The sequence below is a fragment of the Staurois parvus genome, unplaced genomic scaffold (genome assembly GCF_062004578.1).
Source record: "Staurois parvus isolate SC_StPar_1 unplaced genomic scaffold, SC_StPar_1.0 ptg000008l, whole genome shotgun sequence".
In the NCBI taxonomy this organism is placed as follows: domain Eukaryota; kingdom Metazoa; phylum Chordata; class Amphibia; order Anura; family Ranidae; genus Staurois; species Staurois parvus.
Genome location: NW_028317804.1, coordinates 243,984 through 266,579, shown reverse-complemented (window position 1 = coordinate 266,579; position 22,596 = coordinate 243,984). Strand labels below are relative to the sequence as shown.

At 44.2% G+C, this 22,596-nt stretch overlaps 1 protein-coding gene across 1 annotated transcript in view; it reads left to right on the top strand.

The window, feature by feature from the left end:
- CARD14 (caspase recruitment domain family member 14) overlaps window positions 1-6,740 on the top strand; it is a 195,671-nt gene extending 188,931 nt beyond the window's left edge. The window contains exons 21-22 of the mRNA XM_089668671.1: window positions 1,419-1,534; window positions 2,082-6,740. Of these exons, the coding sequence (XP_089524797.1) occupies window positions 1,419-1,534; window positions 2,082-2,289 (324 nt within the window). The 3' untranslated portion in view covers window positions 2,290-6,740. The remainder of the gene's footprint in view (window positions 1-1,418; window positions 1,535-2,081) is intronic.
- The last annotated feature ends 15,856 nt before the right edge of the window (window positions 6,741-22,596 follow it).

The following is a 22,596-nucleotide window of genomic DNA, read 5'->3' as shown; positions in this document are numbered from 1 at the left end:
TTATCATGTAAATGTCATCTACTTATGATGCTGGTGAAATTCCCATCACCACATGTCCCAAAAGAATCTGTGAAATCATGTGGGTGGCCACAGCCTCATTGAAAAGGGTGGTTGACTGTTAGATCCCGCCAGGTGGTGCCCCTGGCTGCCCACTTGACAGACCTACCCAAAGCGTGGAGTCTAAGTCCCGGTCTGTGCTTTCACCAGGACCCCTGATGGTGGGGATGGACTTGAAACAGACCGGGACCAGGTCACGACCTCCGAGCAGGCCCACCAGTGGCAGGGGCAACCTCCGGGGATGTATTGGTACCGGGAGAGCCAGATGGATCACGAGCGGGGTCCCGTGGGGTAGGCGAGGTACAGAGTCGGCAGGCGGAGAGTAGTCAGGTCACACGCAGGGTCAGCAGGATAAGTCAGTCCGTAGAGAGGTCAAAACAAGCCGAGGGTCAGGATGGGAGAAGGCAGAGTAGTCAGGACAATCCGGGTCAACACAGGAGTAGGCAGCGTAGTCAGGGTCAATCAGGGTCAAAAACACAGGTACAGGACTCAGGAACTCAGATAGACCTTGCGGCGATTACTGACAGTGCAGGGCATCTTTAAATATTGCGCCCTGCACTGTCATTGGCCGCTCGGGACGCGCCCCCGGGCTGTCATTGGCCGCCCGAGGCGCGCCCGCGGGTCCCAATGCGCATGCGCGGCATCCTGTCATCCACGGCTCGCCGGGACCTAGTGCCTGTGTCCCGGCGTGAGCCGTCGCCAGTGCGCATGCGCCGGCCGACAGGACGCCGCGATCCCTGACATTGACTGTGGATGGCCACAGCCTCATTGAAAAGGATGGTTGGCTGGGCATATTAAATACTGTATTCTCAGCCTCTATGCAAGCAAGGTTCAGCCTCCTAATGAGTCATATGGTGCATGTCCATGGGCCAGACAGATCTAAAATCCCATGCAGGGGGGCTCTTGTCTTCAAGGCATCAGGATTGTGAATACAGAAATAGGGGACAGACAGTTAATGGACTATCTTCTTTTCTTACAATTTGACAACAAGCAACTAGCCAGTAATACAGTACATAGTTTTTATAGACATGTCTTTTACCATAGCATTGTCTTCAAAGCATTGGTGCCTGGAATTCACCTTTATGATTCCAACTAAGACCATCTGCCATAGACATTATATGGAGTTCTTGCCATGGATCTACACTTTGTTACAGAAATCACAGTAGTAGAAAACCCTTCTTAGGCTCCATAACTGCTGCATTGGGGAACTGAATGTGTGGTGGGGAACTATGTGCTATTTAGACAAATTAGTGACTGATGCAAGAAAGCCAAGATATAAATGTTATGTGGAGTTTGTCTTATGGAAACATAAGGAAACAAGAAGCTAACCTAAATATTTCTATCCCTGTATTATACTACAGAATGCACACTGCCTTCTAGAGCTTGGGCTATCCTGTCTGTCTGCTTTGATTCGTGTGGGTATCTATCCCATCATACTGCACATCCCATTGACTGAGAAGAATACCAAAAAAATTAAGTAAGTGACATTTAATATTTACCATTATACAAGCTGTAAACAAGACATTAGTCACTCTGTCTTTCTGCAGGTAGGTCTTCTATCCTCTCCCACCTGTAGCTTTATGTAGGCAGCCTGGAGTGGGTGGGGCCTTCTTGGTCCCTCCCACAGCTCAACTCTCAGCACAGGCTATGTAGAGCACAGTGATGATGTCACCACTGCTTTATATGGTAATATTTGGGATTGCAAAGGCATTGGTGCACACAAAGTTGATTTACATCCTTTGTAGCTATTGAGCATTATATTTAAATAAAAAAATTTTTCCTCATTGTTCATCTTTAATGCATAAAAGATCATATACGAAAAATGACTCATCTTTCTACACAGGGTACAGGACATTATTATTTCTAATACTAGAGTTAATAATGAATAAGATCATGATAGTACTTATAAGGAAAATCTTATTTAATTTATTAGGAGTATTATGCTTTCTCAGAGAGAGAGAGAGAACCAAAATGTAGATATAAAGATGTGGATACATTCTTACACATTTTTCTGTCTTGTTTAGAAAAACTCGGCAATGGTGGGGAAAATGTGAGGATCTGTTACTGGAGTGTGCCCAGAGGGAGGAAGCCGAGCTGGATGCCCTGCCCTGCCTTTATAGAACTGTGGATCCTGACAGCTGGAATGACTCCGAATCTCTGCTCTGCAGAGTAAAGAGTGCCATCACTGATGAACAAAAACGGATTGTCTGGCTGGAGAATCAGCCTTGCTGAACTTTCAAATCCAGTGCTTAAACATCACTCAGAATTGTACATTTTAAACTAGAAGAACAATTGTTTACTTGAAATAGGTTCATTAGTAAGTATTTCTGCAATAGGGATAAATCCCAATTTAATGAAGTCCGAGGTCCTTATGACACTGCAGCTGTCCCACCCAGCTCTAAGACTAAGGGCTGACCGTTCACATGATCACTCATCAGTCAGCGCCTAGTAGTGGTTAATGACTGTCAGCCACAGGGATTCCTCCCTCCCTACCTGTTTTACAAAGCTTGCTAGAGTTATATGTGCAGAAGAATGTGAGAGAGACTGGCTCTATCACTCAGCCACATGCAGATAGGCAGAGCCAATGGCTAGTTGAACAGCTGGCATTGGGATCTTTTGGGATGCGTCTCATTTGCAGAATGGCTCTGTTCCATCAGCCTATAACAGGCATGATTTTTGATTAGTAAATATACTCTTTTGACCCAAAAGAGAAGCATGGCCAAAAAAAAGAATCAACTTTATTTCTCTTTTTTCCATCTCATTAAAAACTCTATATAAATACATTTTAAGGTGCAGTAAAAAGTAAGTGCTTAAAGTCTTACCTTTGGTTTATTTACTAATGCAGCTCTCCTAAATAAGCTTTGTCCCATGTCAGTTGCCTACCTCTGAGGACCGCTGCACTGTGAAATAGCAATGGTCTGACACGAGTCGAATTACATCTCCTCAAATAGCAATGCTCACACTCCATGCTCATGGGAGAGCTGTAACTCTGATTTAGTAGGGGGTGTATTAGACCACTACAGATAGACCACTGAGCACAATGATCCTCAGCTGCAGACACCTGGTGGGGAAAGGGCTGATTTAAGGGAAATAAAGCTGCTTACTAAACAAACCAGTGGTAAAACTTTAAAGAGTAAGAAGTTCACCTTTTCTCAAAAATATCCTGGCCACATCTATAGATGCCACTGCACATATCATCCGTGATGCCCCACGCTGCTGGTGTAGTGATCTGTGCACTGTACTGTGCAATACACAGCCCCAGAGTGAGTATCTCATTCATAGGCCAATGCGACCATGTGACAGCATAGACCAATAAGAAATGCTTCCTTCTTCTGGGAAACCATACTAGAAGAAGAAGCCCTAAATTTGCTTCTCATTGATTAACAATGTCAAATAGCTGAGCTCACCAATGAGCCCTTGCTACTGTGAGCATTATGATGGATTCTCACTCCAGAGCTGTATATTATGGTGTATAGTGTACAGATCGCTACATATTGGCATCCCTGCATTTCTGTCAGATAATGCACCAGTTCACCCACAGAATTGTTGCAAATACAAATGTTTAGGCATTCTCATGTTTTTTTCTTTTGTTTGTATTGGTATGACACAAAAATGTGGAGAAACAAAAAGTCAGATCTGACACATTCCACACACAACTCCAAAATTATTGGCACCCTCAACTAAATATTTGGCAGAACACCCCTTGGAAAAAATAACTGAAATCAATCGCTTTCTGTAACCACAAATTAATTTCTTGCACCTCTCTACTGGAATTTTGGACCACGCTTTTTTCACCAACTGCTCCAGGTCTCTCAGATTGGAAGGGTTCCTTTTCCCAACTGCTGTTTTGAAATCTCTCCATAAGTGCTCTATGGGATTGAGATCTGGACTCCATTTCTGGGTGGTGTATGACATGTGCTTTGGGTCATTGTACTGGTATAAGACCCATGACCTCTGATAGAGACCCCATTTTCTGACACTAGGCCCTACCTTGCACCCCAAAATTCTTTGTCTTCAGATTTCATAATGCCGTGACATGGTCAAGACATCCAGTACATGAAGCAGCAAAGCAACCTCAAAACATCAGTGAACCTCCACCATGTTTGACTGTAGGGACTGTATTCTTTTCATTAAAGGTCTCATTGCCTTTTCTAAAAATGAATGATAAGCTTTACCAAAAAGCTGTAATTTTGTTTCATGTGTCCACAGTACATTCTCCTAAAAAGATTTTGGTTTCCTCAGGTAAGTTGTGGCAAACTCCAATCTGACTTTTTTAAGTTTCTGTGTCAGCAGTGGGGTCTTCCTAGGTCTACCACAGCGTCCCTTTTCATTCAGATGGCGACGTACTGTATAGTGCGAACTGCCACAGTTGTAACCTGTGCCTGAAGGTCTGCTTGAATTTGTCTGGAAGTTGACTGAGGTTCTTTAGCCATCATTCGAACAATCCTTTGTTGCAATCTTTGATCAACTTTTCTCTTTTATCCTACCGCATTGCAGCCATACTGCAGCGAGATCTGTCACTGGCTGTGTCCATCAGACACAGCTGATGACTGATCTGTGTAATGACCCGTTGCCAGTACCATGTGATCACTGTAATCAATCACAACAGGTCACATGACAATTGTAAACAATGGATGGCTTACTTTCATGCCATCCATTGTATAAAATTGTGTTGCTAGCTGTGATTGGTCAAAGATTACATCGTACAGACTGGGTCAATCACAGCCCATCTGATTAACTGTGATTAGCTGTGGCCAATCACAGTTAATCACAACAAAACAAACTAAATGAATCACTTTCATTCAGTAAAATGTTGCTTATAGTAATGTAATTCATTGCTATAAGCAATTATAATGTGTAAAAAAAAAATACTGATCACTTCCCCAGAGTAGTAACATGTTACTAAGGCAACATTATATTACTCTGGTCACAGTGCGTTATAAAAAAAAACATTACAAAAAGGAAAAATAACTAATAAAATTATGACAAAAAAATTCCAAACAATTATCACAAAAAATTACAACTTCAAAAAACTTGCTATGCCTCTTACAAAATACCGCAGATTGTCTACTTTCTAAGAAGGGGTAATTTTGGGGATATCTGTACAGTCCTGGCATTTTTGGGCCTCAAGAAATGAGATGCTGTCAGTACAGCTGGATTGATTGATTTTCAGATATATACAATAGTTTGTGGACTCTATAACTTTCCTAGAGACTAAATAATATACACTTATTTGGGTTATTTTCACCAAATAAATGTAGCAGCATACATTTTGGCCTAAATTTCTGAAGATCAATTATTTATTTTCAAAATTTTATAACAGAAACAAATAAAAACCTTTTTTTTTTAATTTTCTGTCTTTTTTTTGTTTATTTAGAAAAAAATAAAACACCCAGTGGTGATTGAATACCAAAAGAAAGCTCTAGTTGTGTGAACAACATGCTAAAAGTTTAGTTTGGGTACAGTATTGCATGACTGCGCAATTTTTATGCGAAGTGTGACAGTGCTGAAAGCTGAAAATTGGCCTGTACAGGAATGGCGTAAAAGTGCCCTGTATTGAAGTGGTTTAAGTAGCATTAAACCCCAAAGCAAACATTTATTATATTGCAGCTTACCAGTTAGATGTGATGGCTGCATTAGTTTTCTGGTTTAGGCTTTGTTTTCTTTTTTTCTTTAACCTGATGATTTGGCCAGTAAAAACTGTTGTTTTTCAGCAGAACAAGCTGTCCTGCAGATGTAGCAATTAGAGAGATGCGACAAACCATTTGCCACTGATGGGGTGCTTACAGCGATCAACTTTTATTTATGCAAAACCTTTATCCCAAGAGGAAAACAAACTTCCAGCTGTAACTGCTTATAAAGTGTTAAGCTGGAGTTCAGAATCAAGATCTGCTAGTACATCTAAAACTCTCCTTCCTCAAAACTGGCAATGCTGCTGTCCAGAGGTGTCCCTGTGTTCCTTCGTCCAGAGTGGAGGCACTTTAATACAAGAGGTATATTACTGGCCAGATCACCAGGTGCAAACAAAGGGAAAAAGCCTAGGAAAGAAAACTAAGGCAGCCATCATATCTAATGACAAGTAAGCTACAATGTATTACATTTTGGTTTTGGGTTTAATTCCACTTTAAAATCTTTCCATCATATGCATTCATCCATATACTCTGTTCATTTTTAATATGTTATTAATTGAAGTATAATTGTTTGGGGTTTAAAGTGAAAAAAATCTAGATTTTAACGTGTGTACAAAATGATAAAACTGCCCTGGCAGGCAGTTAAGATGGGATGTATAGATCTGTATAAATTAGGAAACATATGTATTTTGCTTTTAGCTAGAATTTGCCTTTTAAATTGTCATATTTATAAACATTATTAAAAAAGGAAACGTTCCATTATTAATTCCACTTTAAAATCCTTCCATCATATGCATTCATCCATATACTCTGTTCATTTTCAATATGTTATTAACTGAAGTATAATTGTTTGGGGTTTAAAGTGAAAAAATTTAGATTTTAACGTGTCTACAAAATTAAAAAACTGCCCTGGCAGGCGGTTAAGATAAGATGTATAGATCTGTATAAATTAGGAAACATATGTATGTTGCTTTTTGCTAGAATTTGCCTTGTAAATTGTCATATTTATAAATGTTATTAAAAAGGGGAATTTTCCATTATTGGCCACAGTAAGAGTGTTATTGCCATATCTTTTTTTTGTAGGTGTGCGTAAATGCATGACATAATGTGCCTTTAGATACACTTTAACACCTTCCCCTTTCACGCTTGTACACCCTCTATGGACCAGAGCAAATTTCCATTTCTGTTATGGACCTGTTTACTCAGCAAAAGCTTTGTACATATGGAAATAAATTCACCAATTTAACTGCCCCCCCCCCCCAAAAGAAAGCTTGTGGAAGGAATGTTCAATACAGTTATTAAATCCTTAAAGCTGAAGTATAGGTATGGTAATTTTTACATAGTTACATTGACTCAGCTTGGACCAATATATTCATGTGCCATACCTAAGGAATCCAATTGTTTTTTAATATAAAATATTTAAAAAACAAAACACTTATTAGGTACATTCCACCGTGTGCTGTGACGCGGCACGTTAAAACCCTGCATTACAATACAGTTCAAATGGCACAATAAATATATTCGCTCTGCGGTATGATGCCTAAATGTGTTGGGTGGAGCAAAGTTCCCTGAACCATCCCATCATACATGATGCAGCTTACCCCGAAAACATTGTGTGGCCCTGAGATACCACCAAAATACCTAGTGGCGCAATGTCAGATGTGCAGTTTGTGAATTAGATCCCTGTCCTGCTTGTCCTACCTGGCACCACAACTAAAACAAACCATGAAACATTTCAAAAACAATTCAACAATCAATGGATGTGATGGGGGATATGAAAGAGAAATGAGAGAGAAGAAAGAGTTCACAGGTCCTAAGCTTTATTGAAAGGACAAAGAGACAAAAAGGAACGTAGGGGAAGGAGAAATCTTCAAACATTCTCTTCCTCAAAGTCTATACGTTTATAGTCTCTGAGCTGACTGTGGACCATTCTGTGACAGTCCTCCATGGACTTTCCCTCTGGTGGATGAGGTGCTTTATGGCAAGCCACAAAGCGTCTTTAAAACAACACATCACCCCCCAGGTGCCATCAATGTCCTCCTATGTGAATGTCCACAGAATAGTCAGCTCAGCACTCTTTAGTGTGTGATGGCTGTTCATGGTACAAAGTCTTTGAGGTCTATTTCCAAGCCCCTCAGCAGGTGCTATGCAAAGGGGCAGTTCCCAAATATATGCAGAGCAGTTTCATTTCTTGTATTCTGGCATGCATAAATGTCCTTAGTGGCAACCCCCATGGATCACCTTCCATGCTAGGTATTTGTGCCTTTTGGTGAGTCTCCTTGAAGAAACATTCCTCCAGAAAACCTTGCTGGCGGCCTGGAACAGTCTCTGCAGTGTCCTTGGATCTGTTCAACTTGTAGTTAGTCTTTGGATTCCACAAGTCAAGCTTGACTCCATGTGGCCCCTGCTTCTTGAAAAATGTAAAAGTGTCCAAAGAAATAATAAGCAGTGTCCCAGTTGTAGGGGATGGAGTTGTCCCATTTGTCCCATCCAAGGGACCTTCAAAGAGGCAGAAGATAAAAACAGAACATGAAGCTTCCACCAGAGTCCATTGTCCGATCAACCAAAGTCCTTCAGATGAATAGTAGGCACCGCTATTACAGTGATTGGTGCTGGTTTTCACGTCCAGTGCTGTGTTTCTGCCTTGCTGCTTAGTGAACGCAGGAGGTCTCTTGCTCAGCATGGATGCCATGCAGAGAGCACTTTGCCTTTTCTCAATGAATGACAAAGTCGAGATTGAATCTATGTGAAAATAGCCATACCTACAATTTAGCTTGACTCAAACATATCAATATTGTTTTCTGCAGCATTTTAATTTACATTCTGCATATTTTCACTTACACATCAGTCCAATTCCAGTTTAGCTTCCAGAAGAACACACTAGTCAAGAGTTTCCATCTCCCTTTGATACACATATGCCTGTAAGTTCATCCATTGTGTTTGTTAAAGACACGTACATAACTAGACTGAATTTCAATATACTTAATGTGATTTGTAGGTAGCTGTTTGTAAGAAATGTATTCATTGTATACATTTGTATGAGACATGTGTACGCACATATTTTAAATTCAGTTTATGTGATTGTATTGCAATTTATAGAACTATTCACAGAAGTAAATTCAGTTTTGGAATGAAGCACAACACTGCCTTCTGTCAGTTTTGTTAGCTAGCTGTCAGTTAACCGTTAGGACATCATAGTAAAAAGGCATATGTACAACTCCTGGCAAAAAGTATGGAATCACCACTCTTGGAGAATATTCATTCAATTGTTTCATTGTGTAGAAAAAAACTAATCACATACATGCCTTAATACTATTTTCATTTAACATTCCAACCTTCTGGCTTTAAGAAACACTTAAAAAAGAAAAAAGGAAGAAAACTGAAAATATTATGGAATCATGAAAACAAAACAGTACAGTACAGGACTAGTACTTTGTTGCACCACCTCTGATTTTTAAAACCGCTTAAATTCTCTGAGGCATAAATTTAACTATAAAGAAACAGTATTCTTCATCAATCTGGCTCCAACTTTCTCTTATTGCAGTTGTCAGATCAGCTTTGCAGGTTGGAGCCTTGTAATGGACCATTTTCTTTCATTTTCACCATAGAATTTTAATTGGATTGAGGTCTGGACTATTTGCAGGCTAAGCAATTGACATTATGGGGTTGATTTACTAAGAATAAGGTGAAGCAATAGACATTAGATATTTAACTTCAGGCAATCAAGCCAATCAACGCCTAGCTGTGGCAAACGGAAAAGCGTGATCGCGTAGGCAAACGACTATTTGTAAATGTCAGATCAGAATAGTCGCTGTTGTATCAGGGCTTTTACCAAACACGGGCTCTAGATGGGGCAAAGCTTTGTTTGTGATCGCACTTATGTGAATGCACAAATAAATATCAGCAGGGGTAAGTTATTTTGCATCTCTAGCTTTTATTGTTGCTGCCACTATTAATTTTCTTTCCTTTTATTATTTTTAGAGATGAGCGAATCGAACATGACGAAGTGGAATTCGTTTCGAAGATTAGGAAATATTCGATTCGCGCCGAATCCGAAAATTAGCAAACTTCGGATGCACGAATCGAATTTTCCCAAAAATGGCGGCGACATGTGTGGCGACGGAGCGGGGATCTCTGGGAAGGCGCGCAGACAAGGCGCGCTGACCCATAATGCATTCATTCATGACATGTGATCGCATTAGCCAATCAGCAGCCAGCCAGCCAGCACTGTGTAATGGTGGAGCTATAAATCGCGGCCATCTTAGAATTCTCCATTAGCCTCCGGTCATTCAAGAGAGACAGACCTCTGTGTATTAGGGACAGAGTTAGGGCCACAGAGAATTTAGGGCCACAGAATCGTTACTTAGGGACACAGAATCGTTACTTAGGGACACAGAATCGTTACTCAGGGACACAGAATTGTTACTCAGGGACACAGAATCGTTACTCAGGGACAGACACAGAATTGTTACTCAGGGACACAGAATTGTTACTGAGGGACACAGAATCGTTACTCAGGGACACAGAATTGTTACTCAGGGACACAGAATCGTTACTCAGGGACACAGAATTGTTTCTCAGGGACACAGAATTGTTACTCAGGGACAGACACAGAATTGTTACTCAGGGACACAGAATCGTTACTCAGGGACACAGAATTGTTACTCAGGGACACAGAATTGTTACTCAGGGACACAGAATTGTTACTGAGGGACACAGAATTGTTACTCAGGGACACAGAATTGTTACTCAGGGACACAGAATTGTTACTCAGGGACAGACACAGAATTGTTACTCAGGGACACAGAATTGTTACTCAGGGACACAGAATTGTTACTCAGGGACACAGAATCGTTACTGAGGGACACAGAATTGTTACTCAGGGACACAGAATTGAAACTCAGGGAAAGACACAGAATTGTTACTCAGGGACACAGAATTGTTACTCAGGGACAGACACAGAATTGTTACTCAGGGACACAGAATTGTTACTCAGGGACACAGAATTGTTACTGAGGGACACAGAATCGTTACTCAGGGACACAGAATTGTTACTCAGGGACACAGAATTGTTACTGAGGGACACAGAATCGTTACTCAGGGACACAGAATCGTTACTCAGGGACACAGAATTGTTACTCAGGGACAGACACAGAATTGTTACTCAGGGACACAGAATTGTTACTGAGGGACACAGAATCGTTACTGAGGGACACAGAATCGTTACTCAGGGACACAGAATTGTTACTCAGGGACACAGAATTGTTACTGAGGGACACAGAATTGTTACTCAGGGACAGACACAGAATTGTTACTCAGGGACACAGAATCGTTACTCAGGGACACAGAATTGTTATTCAGGGACACAGAATTGTTACTGAGGGACACAGAATCGTTACTGAGGGACACAGAATTGTTACTCAGGGACACAGAATTGTTACTCAGGGACAGACACAGAATTGTTACTCAGGGACACAGAATTGTTACTCAGGGACACAGAATTGTTACTGAGGGACACAGAATCGTTACTCAGGGACACAGAATCGTTACTCAGGGACAGACACAGAATTGTTACTCAGGGACACAGAATCGTTACTCAGGGAAAGACACATAATTGTTACTCAGGGACACAGAATTGTTACTCAGGGACACAGAATTGTTACTCAGGGACACAGAATTGTTACTCAGGGACACAGAATCGTTACTGAGGGACACAGAATCGTTACTCAGGGACACAGAATTGTTACTCAGGGACACAGAATTGTTACTCAGGGACAGACACAGAATTGTTACTCAGGGACACAGAATTGTTACTGAGGGACACAGAATCGTTACTCAGGGACACAGAATTGTTACTCAGGGACACAGAATTGTTACTCAGGGACACAGAATCGTTACTCAGGGACAAAGAATTGTTACTGAGGGACACAGAATTGTTACTCAGGGACAGACACAGAATTGTTACTCAGGGACACAGAATTGTTACTGAGGGACACAGAATCGTTACTCAGGGACACAGAATTGTTACTCAGGGACAGACACAGAATTGTTACTCAGGGACACAGAATTGTTACTCAGGGACACAGAATTGTTACTGAGGGACACAGAATCGTTACTGAGGGACACAGAATTGTTACTAAGGGACACAGAATTGTTACTCAGGGACACAGAATTGTTACTCAGGGACAGACACAGAATTGTTACTCAGGGACACAGAATTGTTACTCAGGGACACAGAATTGTTACTGAGGGACACAGAATCGTTACTCAGGGACACAGAATCATTACTCAGGGACACAGAATCGTTACTCAGGGACAGACACAGAATTGTTACTCAGGGACACAGAATTGTTACTGAGGGACACAGAATCGTTACTCAGGGACACAGAATTGTTACTCAGGGACACAGAATTGTTACTGAGGGACACAGAATTGTTACTCAGCGACAGACACAGAATCGTTACTCAGGGACACAGAATTGTTACTCAGGGACACAGAATTGTTACTCAGGGACACAGAATTGTTATTGAGGGACACAGAATTGTTACTCAGGGACACAGAATTGTTACTCAGGGACACAGAATTGTTACTCAGGGACACAGAATCGTTACTGAGGGACACAGAATCGTTACTGAGGGACACAGAATTGTTACTCAGGGACACAGAATTGTTACTCAGGGACAGACACAGAATTGTTACTCAGGGACACAGAATTGTTACTCAGGGACACAGAATCGTTACTGAGGGACACAGAATCGTTACTGAGGGACACAGAATCGTTACTCAGGGACACAGAATTGTTACTCGGGGACACAGAATTGTTACTCAGGGATACAGAATTGTTACTGAGGGACACAGAATTGTTACTCAGGGACACAGAATTGTTACTCAGGGAAAGACACAGAATTGTTACTCAGGGACACAGAATTGTTACTCAGGGACACAGAATTGTTACTCAGGGACAGACACAGAATTGTTACTCAGGGACACAGAATTGTTACTCAGGGACACAGAATTGTTACTGAGGGACACAGAATCGTTACTCAGGGACACAGAATTGTTACTCAGGGACACAGAATTGTTACTCAGGGACAGACACAGAATTGTTACTCAGGGACACAGAATTGTTACTCAGGGACACAGAATCGTTACTGAGGGACACAGAATCGTTACTGAGGGACACAGAATTGTTACTCAGGGACACAGAATTGTTACTCAGGGACAGACACAGAATTGTTACTCAGGGACACAGAATTGTTACTCAGGGACACAGAATCGTTACTGAGGGACACAGAATCGTTACTGAGGGACACAGAATCGTTACTCAGGGACACAGAATTGTTACTCGGGGACACAGAATTGTTACTCAGGGATACAGAATTGTTACTGAGGGACACAGAATCGTTACTGGGGGACACAGAATTGTTACTCAGGGACACAGAATTGTTACTCAGGGACACAGAATCGTTACTGAGGGACACAGAATCGTTACTGAGGGACACAGAATCGTTACTCAGGGACACAGAATTGTTACTCAGGGACACAGAATTGTTACTCAGGGACAGACACAGAATTGTTACTCAGGGACACAGAATTGTTACTCAGGGACACAGAATTGTTACTCAGGGACACAGAATCGTTACTGAGGGACACAGAATCGTTACTGAGGGACACAGAATTGTTACTCAGGGACACAGAATTGTTACTCAGGGACACAGAATTGTTACTCAGGGACACAGAATCGTTACTCAGGGACACAGAATTTGTTACTCAGGGACACAGAATTGTTACTGAGGGACACAGAATCGTTACTGAGGGACACAGAATCGTTACTGAGGGACACAGAATCGTTACTCAGGGACACAGAATCGTTACTCAGGGACACAGAATCGTTACTGAGGGACACAGAATCGTTACTGAGGGACACAGAATCGTTACTCAGGGACACAGAATCGTTACTCAGGGACACAGAATTGTTACTCAGGGACACAGAATCGTTACTGAGGGACACAGAATCGTTACTGAGGGACACAGAATTGTTACTCAGGGACACAGAATTGTTACTCAGGGACACAGAATCGTTACTCAGGGACACAGAATTGTTACTGAGGGACACAGAATCGTTACTGAGGGACACAGAATCGTTACTCAGGGACACAGAATCGTTACTGAGGGACACAGAATCGTTACTCAGGGACACAGAATCGTTACTCAGGGACACAGAATCGTTACTCAGGGACACAGAATTGTTACTCAGGGACACAGAATCATTGAATTAAAGAGTATATCGGACAACACGCAGAGGAGTGGCAGAGGAGGCAATGTTTTAGGAGCGAGCAGACGTGGCAGCAGAGGAAGGGGTCGAGGCAGCACTAGTCGCAGCCAGAGGCCAGTGCTCCCGGTGTCATCCAGCGGTCGTGTCTCCACCGACAACCCTGCCGTCATCGATTGGTTGGCTCGGTCGTCTTCCTCTTCCCAGGTCACCTCTGACACCTACAGCCAACGGTCGGTGGGTACGTCAGACACAACCGTTAGTTGGCATGGCCCGGGAGCAAGCCCACTGAAATCACGTGTCCTCTACCTGCCCCTGTCCTTTGGTGTTCCCTCACCAAGTGAAGTATCGCATGCTGTGGGCTCAGCCCCACTGTACAGTGAGGAAGAGCTAACAGAGGGCGATCAGGAACGGGGGGAGACATCCGCCTCTTCAGCAGCCAGGCGAAGAAGTACTGCCGAGGAGAGTGGCTCGGTAGCCGGTCTAGAGACAGGTCTGTCTCCTGACCCACATGCAGTCGAGGGGGCTAGTAGTGAGGCGGAGACCCTAATTGATGATGATGAGGCTGATCGCACTTGGCAGCCTCGTCATCATCAGGCTATTGCTTCCGCATCATCAGGAGAAGAGGGTGCCAGCTTGGCAGCGAGCAAAACAGTCGGTGGGTTGCCCAGGAGGCAGCAGGGTCGCAGCAATGTCAGTGGAGGCAAACGGCCACGGAGTAGAGCACCAGCTCCACTGCAGCCTACCACCACGGCCAGTAGTGGTGCTGGTGTGCACGGAGGAAGTAGCAGTCAGCCAGTGAGGAGTAGCGGGGGCAAAGTTTCCTACTCGGCGGTGTGGCAATTTTTCGTCAAGCCGCCCGAGGAAGTAAACGTAGCCGTATGTCGACTATGTGGCCAGAAAGTCAAGCGTGGCCAGGGGGCCCATGTTGGGACTACAGCGTTGCGTCAGCATATGCAGCGTCGCCATTCGGTGGCCTGGGAAAACCGTGATAAAGATACGGCGGTTCTGCCTGCCCCTGCCCCAGCCCCCGCTCCATCACCCGCTCCGTTACTTGCTCCGTCACCCGAAGTCAATCACCCTCTATCAGCCAGTCAAGGCTCCAACACCTCTGCTGAGGGGAGTTGTCGCTCGTTGGCATCTTCCGCTCGTTCAGATGCTCCTTCTCCTGCTACTCCTCTTCACGGATTCCGTCAGCAGTCTTTCTTGGAATCCGTTTCCAAGAGACAACAGTTTGCGAGCACGCACCCGATGGTGCAGAAGCTGAACGTCCTCCTGTCCAAGTTGCTGGTGCTGCAGTCCCTCCCTTTCCAAGTGGTGGACTCAGCACCTTTCCGAGAAATGATGGCTTGTGCCGAGCCGCGGTGGAGAGTGCCAAGCCGGCATTTCTTCGCCAAAAAGGCAGTGCCAGCCCTGCATTCACATGTAGAAGAGATGGTGGGCCAGTCTTTGAGCATGTCGGTCTCTGCCAAAGTGCACGGCAGCGCCGACGTGTGGAGCTGTAACTACGGTCAGGGACAGTACATGTCATTTACGGCCCACTGGGTGAACGTGGTGCCGTCACAGCCGCACCAGCAACTTGGACAGGTCACGCCGCTTTTGCCTCCACGTTTGCACGTCCTTGGTCCAGCAAAGATGTCCGCCTCTACCACCTCTTCTTCCGCCGTGTCCTCAGCCGCCACCCCCGTGCCAAGTCCCATTACCCGACCGGCATATCACATGTGCAGGGCGCAACAGTGTCACGCTGTGCTGCACCTGGTATGCCTTGGCGAACGTAGTCACACAGGGGAGGAACTTCTGAGTGTAATGAACAGAGAAATCGACAGATGGCTGTCTCCGCGCAAACTGAAAATCGGAACCATGTTGACCGACAACGGAAAGAACATGGTGTCTGCTCTGCGTCAAGGAAGGTTGTGCCATGCGCCATGCATGGCTCACGTGTTCAATCTGGTTGTCAAGCGGTTCCTAAAATCCACCATCCCACTGCAAGACATCCTTAAAATGTCACGTAAACTTTGCATGCATTTCAGCCATTCCTACACCGCAAAGCACACCCTCCTTGAGCTGCAGCGGCAGAACGGAATTCCACAGCATCGCCTGATCTGCGACGTTGCAACAAGGTGGAATTCAACCCTACATATGTTAGACCGCCTTTACAAACAGCGAAAGGCCATCACCGATTTCCTGATGTTACAAGCGGATAAAGGTACTCCCCTGTGTAACTTAGATGTCAGCCATTGGCAGCTCATGCGTGACACCTGCCGCTTGCTCAGGCCCTTTGAGGAGGCCACGCTATTCGTGAGTCGGCAGGACTATGGGATGAACGACGTCATTCCTCTGTTGCACGTCCTGGAACAAATGCTGTTAACAATGGCTGGTCAGGGTGCGGTAGACGTGGCGCACAGATCTCAACGCCACATGACCCCTGTGGGGGCAGGACAGGAAGAAGAGGAGGAGGTAGAGGAGGACATTGGTGCTCAGGAATTATTGAGTGAAATGGGTGGTTTTTCCACTCAGCGGACAGGAGTGGAGGAGCAGGAGCATCTGGTAGAGGAGGAGGAGGAGACAGAGGACCCAGACGCACCGTGGCAGTATGCTGTGGAGATGGAGGCAGGGAGTCCCTCGCATTCCTTGGCACAAATGGCCCATAGCATGCTCGGTTGCTTGCGTAGCGACAGCCGAATAATAACCATCAGACAGAGGGATGACTTTTGGCTGTCCACCTTGTTGGACCCTCGCTACCGTTCAAAAATGGTGGCCTTTTCACACCTGCTGAGAGGGAGGCCAAAATAACGTACTATAAAAACCACCTATGTAGTCAGTTGGTCTCTGCCTTTCTGCGCCAACGTCCATCCTCAGACACTGTGGGCCCTGTGCGCTCGCGTTCCGCTGCCATGGCAGTAGGGGAGGGGTGGGGTGGTAGGAGCAGTGGCAGCTCCACCAGCAGCGGCTGCCTCAGTCTGCAGTCGATGATGAGTAGCTTTCTTCACCAGCGCAGTGAGGAAACTACTAACCAGCCGCAGCAGCAGCAGCATCAGGTGGACCTGGAGCAGGACCTCAAACAACAGGCTTGGGCCTACTTGGACAGCACCCTGCCAACTGAGGTAGACAATCCCCTTGACTACTGGGCAACGAAACTTGACCTTTGGCCCCAACTAGCTGAATTTGCCCTTGAAAGGCTGTCATGCCCGGCCAGTAGCGTGGCATCGGAGCGCGTGTTTAGTGCGGCAGGAGGTATTGTAACTCCGCGGAGGACACGACTGTCCACCCAAAGTGTGGAGAGACTCACGTTTGTGAAAATGAATCAGGCGTGGATTAGTCTGGATTTCAAACCACCAGTTCCTGACACAACTGACTAAATCCGCCATGAATCATGCCCCAAACATGTTATTATTTTTAACATAGGCCTCTGTATGGCCTTCAATTTAAGCTGCTTACGCTTTGCCACTCTGCCATGGGCCCCTGTACCGCCTCCTCTTGCTGCTGCCAGGTCCAGAGTGTGTCATGGGTCCCTGTACGGCCTCCCATTGCTGCTGCCAGGCCCGTAATCTGCCATGGGCCCCCGTACCGACTCCTCATGCTGCTGCCAGGCCCGTAATCTGTCATGGGCCCCTGTACCGCCTCCTCATGCTGCTGCCAGGTCCAGAGTGTGTCATGGGTCCCTGTACGGCCTCCCATTGCTGCTGTCTCCATCGCCACACTCTGCCATGTGCCACTTTCAGGTCTACTCACACTGCTGGTCGGTTCCATTTTGTCATAGGGTGCTGTATGGCCTCCCATTGCTGCTGCCAGGCCCGTAATCTGCCATGGGCCCCCGTACCGACTCCTCATGCTGCTGCCAGGCCCGTAATCTGTCATGGGCCCCTGTACCGCCTCCTCATGCTGCTGCCAGGTCCAGAGTGTGTCATGGGTCCCTGTACGGCCTCCCATTGCTGCTGTCTCCATCGCCACACTCTGCCATGTGCCACTTTCAGGTCTCCTCACACTGCTGGTGGGTTCCATTTTTTCATAGGGTGCTGTATGGCCTCCCATTGCTGCTGCCTCCACCGCCACACTGTGGCTCCACACTCTGGTTTTGGCCCCGTGACTGCCCAAATGAGTGAAGTGTGCGGTGATTCTAAGATCGACGGCACTCATCTGCATGTCATACTGACTGACAGTATTATTTCTCTTCCCCAGCAGACTCCAAGGGCATTTAAATTAAAGGTACAGTGTTCTGCACTAATATAAAGGCTCTCTGAAGCCTAGAAACACCCTTTTTATAAGTTAAATTCGCAGCGAATATTTTCGACTCGAATCGAATTTATTCCGCGAATTCGCCGAATCAGCCGAATCGAATTTTTGAATAATTCGCTCTTCTCTAATTATTTTATTTAAATATGTTCTGCAACTTTATTCATTTCTTTAATGAATGTAACAGAGTAATACATACTATTCCCTAATGTAAAATCTCTAGATAAATTAAATGACAATTTTAATATCTAATTAGAATTTTACTATAATATTAACGAAAGATCTTCATTCTTTAATCATGGTACTACGATATATTCCAACTAAAACTCTGGGCCAACCACAGTGGTTAGTACAAGTGCCTAGCAGCACTTGGGTCGTGGGTTCCAATCCCAGTCACGCCACCACGTGACTGGAGTTTGCATATTTTCTCTGTGCTTGTGTGGGTTTCTTCCCACACTCTAAAGACATGTTAATTGGCCCTAGAATATGTATAAATGTTAAATTGTAAGCTCCTTCAGGGTACAGACTGATGTGAATTCCTGTGTTCTGTAAATCCCTGGAATAATTTTTATTAAATTAAGAATTTGGCTACTAACACATTACTTTCCAAATTGTTGTGGATTAGAGCCAGGGAGTGGAGAGGGAGTAGAATAGCTGACTGGAGTTTTCTTGTGTCAGTGCCACCTGTCTATTTAGGAATAACAACAACTTCTATGGAATAACTGAAACCCCTACTATGTACCCAAATGTGTATAGTAATAAGTCTTTTACTGGTAATACACTAATTATTATAGATATTTCACCTGCAGCATGCATGAAATAACCCATCCTTTCAGCAAGTGTAGTATTAGAAAGCAATAATTCTCATTTTATGAACAGACCCAACTACAGGTGAAACTCGAAAAATTAGAATATATATGAGATAGACTCATTACATGCAAAGCAAGATAGTTCAAGCCATGATTTGTCATAATTGGGATGATTATGGCTTACAGCTCATGAAAACCCCAAATCCACAATCTCAGAAAATTAGAATATTACCTGCAGTCAATAAAACAAGGATTGTACATAGAACAATATCGGACCTCTGAAAAGTATAAGCATGCATATGTACTTGGTACTTGGTTTGGGCCCCTTTTGCAGCAGTTACAGCCTCAATGCGACGTGGCATGGAAGCTATCAGCCTGTGGCACTGCTGAGGTGTTATGGAAGACCAGGATGCTTCAATAGCGGCCTTCAGCTCTTCTGCATTGTTTGGTCTCATGTCTCTCATCTTTCTCATCTTTCTCTTGGCAATGCCCCATAGATTCTCTATGGGGTTCAGGTCAGGCGAGTTTGCTGGCCAATCAAGCACAGTAATCCCATGGTCATTGAACCAGGTTTTGGTGCTTTTGGCAGTGTGGGCAGGTGCCAAGTCCTGCTGGAAAATGAAGTCAGCATCCCCATAAAGCTCATCTGTGGAAGGAAGCATGAAGTAGATGGCTGCGTTGACCCTGGACTTAATGAAGCACAGTGAACCAACACCAGCAGATGACATGGCTCCCCAAATCAACACAGACTGTGGAAACTTCACACTGGACTTCAAGCATCTTGCAGTGTGTGCCTCTTCATTCTTCCTCCATACTCTGGGTCCTTGGTTTCCAAATGAGATGCAAAAGTTGCTTTCATCAGAAAAGAGGACTTTGGACCACTGAGCAACAGACCAGGTCTGTTTTTCTTTTGCCCAGGTAAGACGCTTCTGACGTTGTTTGTTGTTCAGGAGTGGCTTGACAAGAGGAATATGACATTTGAAGCCCATGTCCAGGATCCGTCTGTGTGTGGTGACTCTTGATGCACTGACTCCAGCCTCAGTCCACTCCTTGTGAAAGTCCCCAACACTTTTGAATGGCCTTTTCCTGACAATCCTCTCCAGGCTGCGGTTATCCCTGCTGCTTGTGCACCTTTTTCTTCCACACTTTTTCTTCCACATAGCTTTCTATTAATGTGCTTTGATACAGCACTTTGGGAACATCCAACTTCTTTTGCAATTAGCTTTTGAGGCTTTCCCTTCTTATGGAGGGTGTCAATGATAGTTTTCTGAACAACTGTCAGGTCAGCAGTCTTTCCCATGATTGTGATTCCTACTGAACCAGACTGAGAGACCATTTAAAGGCTCAGGAACCCTTTGCAGGTGTTATGGTTTAATTAGCTGATTAGAGTGGGACACTTTGAGCCTAGAATATTGCACCTTTTCACAATATTCTAATTTTCTGAGATTGTGGATTTGGGGTTTTCATGAGCTGTAAGCCATAATCATCACAATTATGACAAATCACGGCTTGAACTATCTTGCTTTGCATGTAATGAGTCTATCTCATATATTAGTTTCACCTTTTAAGTTGCATTAGTGAAATAAATGAACTTTTGCACAATATTCTAATTTTTTGAGTTTCACCTGTATGCAGTGTCCAGATCTGGGAGTCCAGATAGGACAATCAGAGTGGCTAGTGTATGGACAAGACACTATTTTCTTTATGTCTGAGCTAGGTTGAGCTGCATTAGTCAATACGTTACAATGGACAGAAAAGTATTTTTATCTAAACGAAATGAGCTCAGGTATCCAAAAGTGACATTTCCTTCACATCAAACAAATGTAATGTAGGTACCTGGGTCAAAAGATTCCAAAGGAATGGATTTTTCATACAGGTCCTCCTATTACCAAGATTTTGCTACATGTAAAGGAAATAGTGTAGAGATTGGACAATCAGATTGTATAGTGTATGGCCATCTTAATTCTTGGAAATAAAATTAAGAGGTGACATGACACTTGTTTGGTGCAAATAAATTGACTTTATTAGAGAAATAACATGGAAACACTGGGCTGGATTTGAAGTCAATATTCTAGTGTTTTGATGGGGCTTGAAAGTTCAAAAATGTCTTCAATAAAAAAAAAAAAAAAGGCCCCGCTCTTTGCCATCACGCAACTCAACCACATTTGGAAAACATGGGGACTGCAATATCTGTTGCAGGTTCTTTCAGAAACGAGAAGTAATTATGCACCCCCACCAGTAGCATAAAGGAGAAGGATGTCAAGGTTGCTGTGCTACTTTCCAAACCACCTCTGGCATGCCAGGGTGTTTATGCAGGTCCTTGATGCCAGTTCTGGCCTTGCACCATAAAATATCCAGTTTCCACAAATGAAGGCGAGTGGATGACATAAAGGTGGCTTTCCCCAGCTTGAACCCCAAGAAGAACCACTCCTGTAAAATGAGAGCAAAGAATAAGTGACATTTCATCATGATTATCACTTCCCTAAGGAGGAGCCAGTAACGACTTGACGTCACGCCGCCAGAGCAACGTGGAGCTACGGCGGCCATCTTTGTACCCTGGACGGTCAGTCCATGTTTTAATCACTCTGCCATGTTTGCTATTTCTTGGATACTTGCATACCTCAATAAACCCTTAATATACTACACTATGGATATGCTCTTATCTTGACTCCTGCGTGGAGTATCAATTTTCAGCTACCTGCCACCTGACCACCAGAGAGGGAGCTTCCTCCACACCCAGAGAGCTGCACCCACCCTTTAAGGGGGATTCTGAATATCCCTGATGCCCCACTACTGTGTCCCAGGACCACCAGAGGGAGTCTACCTTGATTCCTACCATACCCTGTAATGACCATTAGATGACATCAGGATATAATAACACAAACGCTCATTTATTTGCGTGTTCTGGTGAGTGCGCATTCCTTACACACCTATATGCACATCACTCATCCTCAGACAGCTATAGGAATATTTGAGCACCTCAAACCATCATATGGACTATTTATGCCTATCTTGGAACTTTATAATTGAGATTTATCTATACGTCTTTATATTTATCTATATCTCTTCAGGGAAGCCTACCCCACCCCCTGCTAACTTACTGACCTCCTCCACTCTTCCTACCACTCCATCCCCCACAGCTATCTCCTCCTGTGCCACCATCCTCTCCCTCCTAGATTGTAAGCTCGAAAGAGCAGGGCCCTTAATCCCCTCATGTTTTGCATTGTATTGGTATTGTTCTGTCACATGTTCTGTCCCCCTCTGTAATGTACAGCGCTGAGCGAACTATTGGCGCTTTATAAATACTGTATAATAATAATACGTTTTTACGTATATCATATTGTTTTTTAGCATTGTTTTTATCATTACCTTTAGCACTGCACATCAATTTTATATTATTTCTGTACTATTAAGGTGGTTTGAAAGGCAGGAGGTTTTTTAGCTTCAAACATTATAAGCCAGCACCCCCCAGCCACCCTAATACCTACCTGAACCCCCATCATGACCCACTGATAGGCATGAGAGTCTCAGCTCTCTGGGGACTCTCACCCCTGATTGGCTGATTCAGCAGTTGGTGCTATTGGCTCCTGCTGCT